The sequence below is a fragment of the Lepidothrix coronata genome, unplaced genomic scaffold (assembly GCF_001604755.1).
Source record: "Lepidothrix coronata isolate B3197 unplaced genomic scaffold, Lepidothrix_coronata-1.0 Scaffold135, whole genome shotgun sequence".
NCBI classification, from domain to species: Eukaryota; Metazoa; Chordata; class Aves; order Passeriformes; family Pipridae; genus Lepidothrix; species Lepidothrix coronata.
The window spans coordinates 366681-378902 of record NW_016690315.1 but is presented as its reverse complement, the minus strand read 5'-3'; the positions used below and the strand labels follow the sequence as shown (position 1 = coordinate 378902).

At 38.6% G+C, this 12222-nt stretch overlaps 1 protein-coding gene across 3 annotated transcripts in view; it reads left to right on the top strand.

Moving 5' to 3' along the window:
* Positions 1-11776, top strand: part of APOO (apolipoprotein O) — a 30687-nt gene extending 18911 nt beyond the window's left edge. For 2 of the 3 annotated variants that reach the window (XM_017827143.1, XM_017827145.1), the window contains exons 8-9: positions 8350-8445; positions 11286-11776. In XM_017827143.1, the coding sequence (XP_017682632.1) occupies positions 8350-8418 (69 nt within the window). In that variant the 3' untranslated portion in view covers positions 8419-8445; positions 11286-11776. The other variant, XM_017827144.1, reaches the window with a different exon arrangement.
* Positions 11777-12222: the final 446 nt, after the last annotated feature.

The window sequence follows — 12222 nt, the reverse complement described above, 5'->3', positions numbered from 1 at the left end:
GCCTATAAGGTTTTTAGGGATTTTTTTTTTTAACTACTGCTTAAAGAAATGAAAGTTGAAGTGTGAAACATAAAGCTTCTGTGGTTTTAAATTCACTTCTAAACTCACTGCGACTTTAATTCCTGACTTCTAGGCAACTATGCTTGTTCTGTAGGTACAAAGTGCTGCCCAAGCTGCAGGCTGCTTCCCATCTCTTATTGTAGTCGTTTAATGTAACCTGGCAAAACCAACAGGTGATTCAAAAACAACTTTGAACCAGCAGAAAGTCTTGGTCTCCTGCTCTGGACCCCCTGCTTGAGCCACAGCTCACAGCTGGAAACAGTTCAGGGTAACAGTGATGTACAGCTTCTGGGTTGCTGTAAACCAGAAGTCCTGTCTGACCAGAACATGGTATTTTTAGCCTTGAGGCCCAAGATGTAAGGGAAATGTCCACTGGGAGAGAGGTGTTTTGGAAAGACAGTTGCACTCGAATAGACTGCAGATGTGGGACCAGTTCTCTAGGTAGGTCTAGGTGTAGGATTAGTTCCAGACAAGTTGGGTTGGAGAAATGCTCGCGTGTCTTGGCAGTTGCTGAGTCTTCTGAAAGTGGAGACTTTCATCAGTAGATGCTCATCTTGTATTGGCCCAAGGCACTTCAGTAAATGCACTTTGAAAAAAGAAAGGTCAGTTAATCGTACTGCACCTTTCCTAAAACCTAGGCTGTCAGAAAGAATCTCAAGAAAAAGGGCAGTGGTAAAATATTTCAGCATGGCAAACTGACAGCATTAGTAAAAAATAGCTGAGCTTTTCATTTTATTGTGTCTCAGCCTTTCAAAAGGAAACACGTGGTTGTTATTGGAAGGCAAAAACTTTTGACGCTTTCATCTTATTATAAGGCTTATTCAAGCCCTTGCTACCTCAGCAGAAAAACAAACGACATGCAAAATTGCAGAGACCACTAAGTAAACACACTTCTTTCTCTTCCTCCTTGCAGAATCTTTAAATCACACCCCTTAGTTGCTATAACACGTTACATGCACAAAGGAGCAAAATGCCATTGCTTGGTGTCCTCCTAAAATTCATCTCATTGTTCAGATGTTGTTCGTGTTTACTGTTGCCATTTAACTTGATGGATTAGACAAGATGCAGAAATCTTGTGACTCTAATGAAGAAACAGAAACAACTTGATGAAATTGCCAGTGTTTCAGATGTTCACTTACTGTGATGATCCCTTACCAGTGAGCCATACAACCGTACTGCACGTTGTCCTCTGAGGCTGTTGAAGGGAGGGTATTGTCTCCCTGCTGTGTAGAGAAGCTGAGCAGCAGTTGTAAAAAGTCACGTTTTTGACTAGAATGTGAGCTGAGATGTGTTTCTGATGGAAGAAGTCTGCTCTGAAGTTTCCTTTGGTCTGCACTGGTGAAGCCATATAAAATACATAGTTGAGAATTTGGGTGGGTAGGGGTAGGTTTGTTTTGTTTAAGTTGTTTTGTTGTTTGTTTTTTAAGATAGCATTGTGATGTTCTGTAAGGATATGATCAGTCACAGTTAATAAAAATCTATACCATTTTTATACATGTAAGCACTGGTGTGTCCCTAATGTGAGCTGTGAGATGTGAAGTCTACCCTGGAAAAACCTTTTCAGTCTGTCTCTAGCACTGTGTGGTTATATCAGTGCAAAATAAGTAATTTTTGTTCGTGTGGATGGTAAGATCCACCAAATCAATATCAACTTTTCCAGCAAAAGAATTTCTGTTGAAGTTCCATTTTTATTGGAGTTTTTACTGGTACAGAAATGTCATGGAAGAAAATACTTTTAATACTTTTTATCATGTACTTAAGTTGTCAAAGCATTCAAGGATAAATTCTGGGACTTCTGTCGTAATTTGACAGCCCTGTGGAAGACTTTGGTTGCTTTTGTATACATATTTCTTATTGTCATACTAGATTCAACTACGACAATTCCTTAACTAATGAAGACAAGCCTAAATGTTATTCTTGAGTTGTTATTGCAGCAGATGTAACCCATCTCATGAAACTATGCCAGAGCAAAAGATGTTATTTTTTGTTTTTGTGACATTTACTCTAGCATTTTCCTGTTGCTCCACGAAGGATTCTTGCAAATAGTCAAGCAATGGGTGGCTCTTCTTGGCTTCTGTTAATTTGTTACATTGCTCATAATTTGTTTGATAAGTCATAGGTACCACAGCTGTGCATAACTTCATGTTTGTGCAGCAATATGTCATTAAAAGAAGTGTGGTATGTTATTTTCTGAAGGTTTTATGAAACAAAAACCTGTGCCAAATTGAGGTCATATCAACTGAATTCTAAGTTCTGCCAAGAAAGATGAATTCCAGGACCTCCTGGGGCTACATTTCAAAATACTGTGGCTGCAGCCTCTCCATACAGCAAGTCAGTCTGATAAGTTTTTTAATACACTGTCTTGTTGAAGGATGGAGCTCTTCAGGATGTCAGGATGAAAGCCCCCTGCTAAAACGACACAAGTGCCATAAGTAAAAATCAGTGTTCATACTTTTATTTCCAGAAGGATGAAACGTTTTCCCAATTAGGGACAGTGGGAGTAGTTTTTCAGCATCCATATTCTTTATCTTGATATAAAGTGGGCAGCTTTTCTACTTCTTCCCCAAGGTAGACAACATGGCAGGAGAAATGTAACCATTAGATGGGAGGCCCAGGTGTGTTTTAAGAGGGTTATCTTCTGAAAATCTTTTGCTTCCTGGAGTGATCTTTACTCACCAGAAGTAATTTGACAAAAAACAGTGGAACTGGTATTAGCATTTATATTACCACTTTGGGGGAAGTGATAGTAAAATGGAAGATATGTCCCTGAAACTTTGTTTATCTTAAGCTTAGTGTGCAAAATTTATAGAAAATTGTACTAATTTATGCCTTTATGCAGTTTTTTAGAATGAAGTGTTTGAAGCCATTTTGAGTAGCCTTAGGCAGCAGACTTTCATTACTGGGGTTTTGAAGTTATGAAGGCTAATACTCTGCACGCCTTCAGCTAATCTTTGTGAGTAACTGGTCTCTCTGTTCTGCCCAATAATATCACAATCCATGTAAGATCATCTTTTTCTACATTTCTTTTCTTCTGCACTTGTTCCCTTTCAGTGTGTACAGAACAACCTGAACTGTTAAGCCAGTGAATTGCAGCTTTTTTTTCCCCCTTTTTTTCTCTCCCCAGCAGTCTGTATTCAATACTGGCTGAGTTTATCAGCTTTAATAGCTTAGGTCAGAGGGATGGATGAACCATAGCAGCTTGAGGATTTCGTGCAACAGCATAAATTTTTAGGACTGTGGTTTTCTATACAAATATATTCTAATTTATTTACAGAAAACTGCATAAAGATAAATATTTCAGAGCCACAGTTCAATACATCCCACCTGTGAGTTTCTAACAATTGGGCCTTGCTTGTCAGTCAGTTAATTTTGATGTTTATTTTAATGAAATGCAGCCTTTTTGCCTTTCCTCTTCTGCCTCTGTTTCAATACTTCCATAATTTGTACTGTTGTATTGTCCTGTAAGGTTTTGAGCTCTCATACTGTAATGTCTTTGTCTTAAGTGACAAGGGCAGTGTTGTGGCATCAGGTCACTTAAACCTAGGTTTTGTTCCAGTCAGTGAGAAAATATGTACTGAAGCACATACAAACCCAATTTTCTTTGGTTAGTTCTCACTTTGTCTTGTCTGTATACCAGTCAAAGACTTTTTCTGTATTTTTAACAATTCTGGATTCTCTTTCTTCCCACAACACTGAATTGGGCGCCCCTTGTTTTTACTGAAATGGCCAAATTGTTCAAAACCAGAGCACCACTAGAGCTCTAAAAACACTCTTCTTTTCATCTCTTGTTCCTTTCTTCTTGCATGTGCTCTTTTCCACTTTGGCCCAACTAGTAGTAAGATCTCACAGAAAACTAATTTTCCTTTCAGCTTTGGAGATTGAGAGAAATTCTTAGGGCTTATTATTTGGTTTTCATTCCTGTCTGGTCTGTTGATGGACACCACCAGTGATTTAGCAACACTAATATATAATATATATAATTATTAACCTATATATGTTTTTATTACATGTGTAAAATATATAAATATTAAAAATTTATCTCTATTACTATCTCTAGGTATTTTTTTAAGTGCTAGCTGGTTACAGAGTGCTTCCAGGTGTAAAGAGGGCTCAGCTTTGGGTGCTGGTTTCCTGCACTTGCTCAGAACAAACATCAGGGAAGTTGTGGACCAGAACCTTCCTCACTTGAAAGCTCTGAGGAAAGCTGTGATATCAATGTTTTGACTGGGGAGCTTTAACATCAGCATCACGAATTGTGACCATAGCAAACCTTAAATTGAGTTTCAAGAGAGTTAAGTTACTTCTGTTTTGATCGTCTTTTCAAACACAGCATAAGCAGCTGAGACAGCTTCTTTCTACAGAAAATGCTTGTAAGGGCTTGTCTTCAGAACAGACAAGCTTCTGAACAGACAAGCAAAAGTTTGGGCACCTGAACTAAAAGATAAACATCTACTTTGGGCAGAAAATGCTGTTTCCTGTTAGATGTCCTCCTTTTATTGTTTGGTAGTAAGAACAACAAGAGTATAAAACTTGTAAAAAATATTACTTCTTTTGGAATTGATCCTTAGTATGGGCAGAGGGGAATTTAGATGCATTAGAGGTGGGAAAGACAGAATCTACTCTACAAAAATTTGGGTTTTTTAAGGGCAACATTTTTGAAAGTGCCTCATATTTCTGTGAGAGTTAAGTTCAAGCTTAACTTAAAGAAAAGAAGAATGAGTAATTGATTGACTGGGGGAGGATGAATAGTGATGTTCTCTTTATTCTAAGCAATACATTGCAAACAAAGGAGGACAGAAGAAAAAAATAAATTATTAATCTGTGAGCCCAGGTGAGCCTGTGTTTTTCTTTTGCAGCTGCTGTTTTTTTTCTGGTGGCCAGACTCTCCCTTTCAAGAGTTCTCATAAGCCTGAGAGATGTATACCTACCTTTGAAGTTATAATTTCTAAGAATAGGTGCCAGTGTAAAAAGGCCTGGCCACCTGCAAAACTTCTTCAGAGGTAGCAACAGAAACTAACTTCTGCACCTGGCTTGGCTGTGAGGGAAAAAGGCACAGGGGGTTTTGACATTAAGCTGGTTTGCTTTGGGGTGTTTTAATTTGCATGGAAGGAAAATTTTCAGATAAATCATTGTGGGTTTTTTTAAAGTTGTTTAAAATTAAGGTCTCGATGTATCTCTGTTAGATACTGTGAGCTAAGTCAGGGTGTCTTTTAATCACTCATGTACTGAAACCATACAAAAAGCATTGTGTAATGTGAAAATGGTAGTTGTATCATTTTCAGTTTCAAATAATGATTTTTTTTAATCCTATGGAATCCCAATGTATTGAACACTATAATGAATGTGTTATGGAGATTTCTTGTCAGTCACTTTTCGATTAAAACCATCAGAAGCATAAGAAGGGAAAATATTTCTCCTTTTACTGCAGGATAGAGCTCTGATGTGTGAACTCCTCTGGCCACCCAGATTTGTTATGGAGTGGTTGTGTTGAGCCAGAAAGTAGAAAGACTGTCTTGAATATGTGCCTGCTTCTAATTATGAGAGGGAATCATGGCACAGAGGAGGTCTGTCTTCTAGGTCATGGATCTAAACACATTTTTTGCTTCTGATTTGGTTTTGAGTGTGACTAGAGGACTTTGGCACTTTTTTGTAAAATTATGTGTGTGTATTTCCTGTGCCAGCTCAAAGGATGTCCTTTTCTGGCTAACCCATATTACTGCTTGAGCAGTCTCACTCAGGCTCATTTTGACATAGTGTGCATATGCAGTGGATGGAGTTAAAAGTACTTCTTAGTTGCTAATTCAGCAAATGAATTTTTGTGAGGAATGACAGTTTAGCAGTGGATTGGCTGAATTAAATAACTCAGGCTTAATAGATCTAGTGATTGATAGCCCTGTATTGAGATCTGTTGAGCTCACAGAAACAAAGGAACCTAGCAAGCCCCCTGTTTTCTTGTGTATGTGTGTGTGTTGCTCTGGATTTTTTTCCTTTTTCAGAACACTAAAAAAAAAAATAAAAAAATCTTACCTAGACGATAATTGCTTTTTACAAGTTAAAACAGGCAACTGGAAAAATACAGACCTCTCCGTGAACAACTTATTTTTAGTTCATTTGTTCAGGATTGAGTAAACCCTAAGGTGAGGCATCATTAGTCAGATTATTCATTATAAATTGTAATAAAACGTCATAACTTAAAAGTTCCTGTACAGGAAAATTACAGAATAGACCATTATTTTGAAATGGGTGTGGTTTGTGGCTGTGATTTCCTGTACTGTGAAATACCCAGAGTAGCAATCAAAACAAAATGGGTTTTTGAAAGAATCACCTTTCAAAGGTCTTGCTAGGCATTTTTTGAATAAGAAAGTTAAGAATTATCTTCATAATTGAATCTTGATATATTGAGTCCATATCTCCAGCACAGAATATGCAGCGTCTCATAGACTTGGTGCCTTATTGTGTTTAGTTTGTAATGTATAAATTTGCCCCATCCTGTGAAATGTTTTCCAGTCTATTCTGGCTTCTTTTGTTACATTTTCCATCACATTTAGAATTATAGAATAACTGAATGGTTTGGGTTGGAAGGGACCTTAAAGATCATCTCGTTCCAACCCCACCGCCATGGGCAGGGACACCTTCCTCTAGACCAGGTTGCTCAGAGCCCCATCCAGCCTGACCTTGAAGACTTTCAGGGATGGGACATCCACAACTTCCCCGGGCAACCTGTTCCAGAGCCTCACCACTCTCACAGTAAAGAATTTCTTCCTTATATCTGGTCTAAACCTGCCCTCTTTCAGTTTAAAGCCATTTCCCCTGGTTCTAACACTGTCCAGGTCCCTTTCCTCCAGCGCGTTGACTGCACCACACAGCGTGGTGGTGTCAGCAAACTTCCTGGGGGTGGATTCAATCCCACTGCCCATGTTGCTGACAGAAGTGTAAGACAGAGCCAGTCCCAACACTGACCCCTGAGGATGCCACTCGTCACTGGTCTCTGCTCGGACATCAAATTGTTGATGGCAACTCTTTGAGTGTGACCATCCAGCCAATTCCTTATCCATGGAGTGGATAATCTGTCATATCCATGTCTCTCCAGTTTAGAAACAAGGATATTGTGCGAGACAGTGTCAAATGCTTTGCACAAGGTAGATGGCATCAGTCACTCTTCCCTCATCCACCACCACTGTAAATTTGTCATAGAAGGCCACCAACTTTGTCAGGCACACTTTGCCGTTAGTGAAGCCATGTTGGCTGTCACCAATCATCTCCTTATTTAAATCATATTGGTAAAAATGTCTTTCTAGAATAAAAAGGAAATGCCATTTAATTTTCATGTGTAGAATTAAAGAGCAATTGAGGCTGGGTGCTGTCTCTGATCATTTCACCCAGCCACTCCCCATTCAAAGGAGAGAGAGCTTCAAAGTTAGATTTGGTGGCTCAGGCCTTGTGCTGAATATTTCCAAGGGTGGAGATTTAGAAAGTTCTCTAGAAAACCGGGTCCAGTGATCAGTCGTGTGATACATTTATAATTTTTTGCCCTTTAGATCTAAGAAAAATTTACCATGCTCCTCTGTCCTTTTCTCTGTGTCCTTTTGGTGTGAACCTCTGAGAAGAACCTAGCTTTTCCAAATATGTAAATGCCCATTAAGGAACTGTGGATAGGAATTAGGTTCCCCCTTTTTCTGGTCTTCACCAGGCTGAACAGACCCACATCTCAGCCTGTCCTTGTATGTCATGTGGTTCAGTCCCCAAGCCATGTGTGTGGCCTCTAAGTACTTTTTTTATTGATATCTGTTTAAAACTATAATCAAATGCCTGTTTGTTGTAGCATCTTGGCAAATAGATGGACCGGACACTGTAACAAGCTTCTCTTCATTCTTTGATTTCTGTCATTTATTTTGGGGAAAGTGTGAGAACACTCACTCAAAGGATATGTGCTAAAAGAGACCTATTGTATAAATCCACACAGAATTCAAAGAATGCAAAATAACAACTACTCTGTGGGTATTCATCCTCTGTTATTAGTGCAGGCAAAATGAGTCAATTAAAGCACTTCAGTTGAACTACTACTTCTCTCAAATCCTCTAATTGCTCAGCTAACTGCAGGAAGACCAAAGTCCAGAAAGTGTTTGGGAGATCATATTTGAGTGTATTATACTGAATTAGTCTCATCAACCACCACTTAATTTGCAAGATATTTTTGTTTCAGCTTTTGAAGAGGGTTTCTGTTCCAGCAAAAACATTAATCGTGGACTGCCTCAATTGAAATTTTGTGCACATTTTTCACTCCCCAAGGGTGATGCAGTTGGTGACAAGCCCCTGGAAGTCCATGCTGCTTCAAATAAAGAGCGAGCCCAGAAGTAAAACGCTACATCACCCGGCATCAGACAGGTAAAGGATAAAGACTGATAATAGTTTGTGGCTACAGTGGCAAAGTAACCAGGAAAAGCTGAACATTTGCAAGTTTGACTTGTTATGCTCTTCATACTGATGAGGAAAGGAGGGGACAGATAACTTTATTTCTTTTGACATTTGTCAAGAATATGCATGCTCCTTAACACTGTTTAAGTTAAGGAATTTCAATTCTTTGTCTTCAGAGCATACAAAATAAATATGTGTCTACTGGAAGGGTTCTGAGTTAATTGAGCAAGGCCTTGTGATTACATTGTTAGTTGGTTTTGGTCTTTTTATTTTTTTTCTTTCCCATTTCTTCCTCGCATGCCAAAAACCTTTTTGTCTTCTATGTCACATTTGTACAAGTATGAAGGAGGGAAAAGAAACCTCTTCCCTGCTGATAAGTTTTCTCTAAAGATTTGTCAGTGCCAGGGTACAGTGTTGTCTTACAGCCTGTAACAGTCAACGATGTGCCTGACCTTTCATGTTAATGCACTTCTCAAATGAGATGTTTCATCAGTTGGGAATAAATGATGGAGAAAATGGAGGCAGCATTTCCCAGTTCTCCAAGGCAGAAACTTGAGACACCCGTTCTGTTTCTGACTTGGCCTCGGGGCTGCTTTCTAAACTCAAGCAAGTCCTATGGTTACAGTTTCTAGAAAAGCAAAACAAAAACATCCTCTCAACTTTTTCAAGATGGTTCAGTTTCATAGTACAAAAATTACTCTGTATTTGAGGCTAATTATTAATAATTATAATGGACATTATCTGACATCATTTAGTACAGAATGTCAGATAATGTCTGCTCTGTTATCAGTTGATAAAGGGTATCTTTTATGAACATGTTTTTTACTTGCTTGTCTTTGCCCTGTATTATTTTTACATCATGTTAAAAACTGATTTTTCATCAGAAAATGGTCCTGGGATTGTTGGGACTCCTCATTATTTTTCTATGCAGTGTCCCATTTAGTACAAAAATTCTGTTTTTTTTCCCTTACTGCCAACTGTGTAAGTAGGGCCCAGATTTAGCACACTGCACCAGTTTTTTTCTTCCATGCTTTACCACCAGTCACATATGTTTGCAGGTGTGGTGGAATGCACACATCTGCTGAGCAACAGTGTTTCACTGTTACACAGCAACCTTTAAAAGCAAAATTATTTTTTGATGTTTTTTCCCTTAATGTATTTTTAATGGCTATAACTAACTCTCACAAGGGCAAAGAGGTGTGTTGACTGGCTGATGTACTGAGCACATTAGTTTTTCCTTCAGACATTTGAATATAAAGTCTTTAAGAATACATGTTTTCCAAGTATTTTGTAAAATATTCATGTGAAATAAAAATTGAAAAATAATAGGAAGAATTTTTTTTTTTTTTTGCTTAAAGATACCCAGGAGAACCAAGAGGAACAAAAGCCTCTCTACAATTCACTGAAATATTATCGTGCTTATTGTCAACTAGGAGAGAACAACTTTTTCCTAAAAAGCAAGGAAAATTGAACTTTTGTTTGATACACTGTACAAATATCAAGGTTCACCACAAGCAGAAATCCATAAATAGCTGTTATTTTCTTTTAGCATTCCTTACTATGAATATAATTTCTGTTAGGCCTTTATTCACTTTTTGAAATGTCAGCTTTTTGCTTCAGGCACGTTTTCTTTGTTTGGGGAAGGTTTTAAGACAGTGAAGATAAATTGCTCAGGTGCTTGAAGTATCTGGATGGTGCTGGTTTTGAGACCTACGTGCTTCACCACATATGGCTTCTGGAGGAGATATATAAAGGAAACTGATAAATTTTTGACCTCAGGCAATAAATTGGTGAAAGTTCAATTCAGTATCAATTTCAGCTGTTCTGCGGGGGTGGTGATTTGTTACTTATATCCAGTTATTCAACTCCATACCCAAGTCCAGATGTTTTGTTGGATTTGTGTGTTCCCAAAGGTTGGAGAACATGGCTCTGGTCTTTGAAAAGACACTTTTTTTTTGTTGTTCTGAATGAGATCAGTCCTGAAAGTCTCCCTGTATTTTCAACTGTTGGTAATATTCCTAGTTGAATGTGGTTACTAGAGTAAAGACAATCTCATTTCCTCGATGATTTGCCACAGCATGGGGCTCTGAAGTGTGAATGGTCAGCCAAGGACAAAATCACTTTGGGCCGGAGACAGCAATATATTTCTCCATTCCAAAAACCAGCACCATTGCACCTCCTTTGTTATAGTTTGTCATCAATAATTATACATAAACTTCAGCTCAAACCACATCCCATCGTGGAAGAAGCAAGCTGTAATTTTGTCCAGCTGTTGTGCAGAGGAGTTGCACGGAAGTGAGGGGGTTTTTGTATTTTTCCTTGAAGATAGCATATCCCATTTTCACTCTGTTCCAGTTCCATATTTATGTGATTCCATTTCTTTGAGTTAAATTACCCTGGTCTTACACCAGAGGAAGTAAGATTAGGAAAACATGCATTTGATGAGAATTTAAAAGAATTCTTTTTGAGAAAGTTGGTTAGTTACACCAGATTCCAGCTGGTGTTTGTTTGCTATGAAGTGTTCTTTCCCTTTTGTATTTCCACATAGGTCAACTATGGGAATTGAGTTCTCTAGAACAGACATGATCATTAGTGCTCTACTGTCAGTAATATGAAGAGTTAAATATCTCTACTGCAACTGAGTTGGTATTGAGAATGTTTCTCAAAAAGATTTTGATCAAGTTGCCACATCAAAGGAAAAAGTTTTAATGTCACTTTGACATTGGAAAGAAAAGGCCTATGGTATTTAATTCTGCTTTGTCCCTCCTTTCCCCTCCCCCATGACCTCTGTCCCCTTTCTTTGGCTATAGGTGAAGAAAAATATAGATTAAGCAACAATTTCCCAAGAAAAAAGATGAAAACCCATCTGAATCCATTTTGAATGTGACTAATCTGCCTTCTGCCTCGGGACAGTCTGACTGTGTGCTGCTCGGGCTTCTGGTATGGATTCTGTGAAAGGACATTACGTGTTTTGGGTCAGTCTGGAGACCTCGTCCTCCGTTCTGCAGTGGGACTGAAGTCTGCCCATGCTTGTCCCATTGCAGGATCAACATTGCAAGTAGCAAGTCTCTAAATCCCTGAGTCTCTTATTATTTATATATAAAATAAAATTCCAGATACACAAAATGGTCCAGTTTTTTCCCTCCTCCTAACTTCTTTAAAGTCGTGGATGCAATGTTTGCACAATCTGTGGAAGGTTCTAGACAGTGCCTGTATTTTTTTACCAGTGAGGGGAAGCTGGAAGTAGCATGATGTTTTGGCTGACACGGGCTCATAGAATTAGGAATGGGAACAATTACAATGACTCTTGTGTTTTGTTGGAGTCTCCCCCTCCTTTCTATACGAGTCTTCTGCCTCATCAGTGCCAGCAGGAGGTATATAATGAAGCATCTGTGAGTTCCTGTCTCGTAGATGGATGGGAATGGAGCTGTTAATGTTTGTTCTTGTTTTTGTTTGAATGCACAGCACAATGGGAACCAGAATGTTGTTGTGGTGGGAACCAGCTATAGAATAACTTGGCTGTTTCCTTATTCCCAGCCAGGGGAGGGGAGGAAAAAGCGAAGCGAAGAGAAATACAAAAGGATTTCCAGCATTTTGAAATCTTTGCACAATAAAATCCTTTCATCATTTGTTGCCATTTCCATGAGTCTCTCTTTTGGGGCATGATGCTTCACAAGTTACTGTAATCCAAGTAGCTCAGAGCATTTAAAGCTGTGTTGGTGAGTCTTAAATGCTCCTTAATTAAAC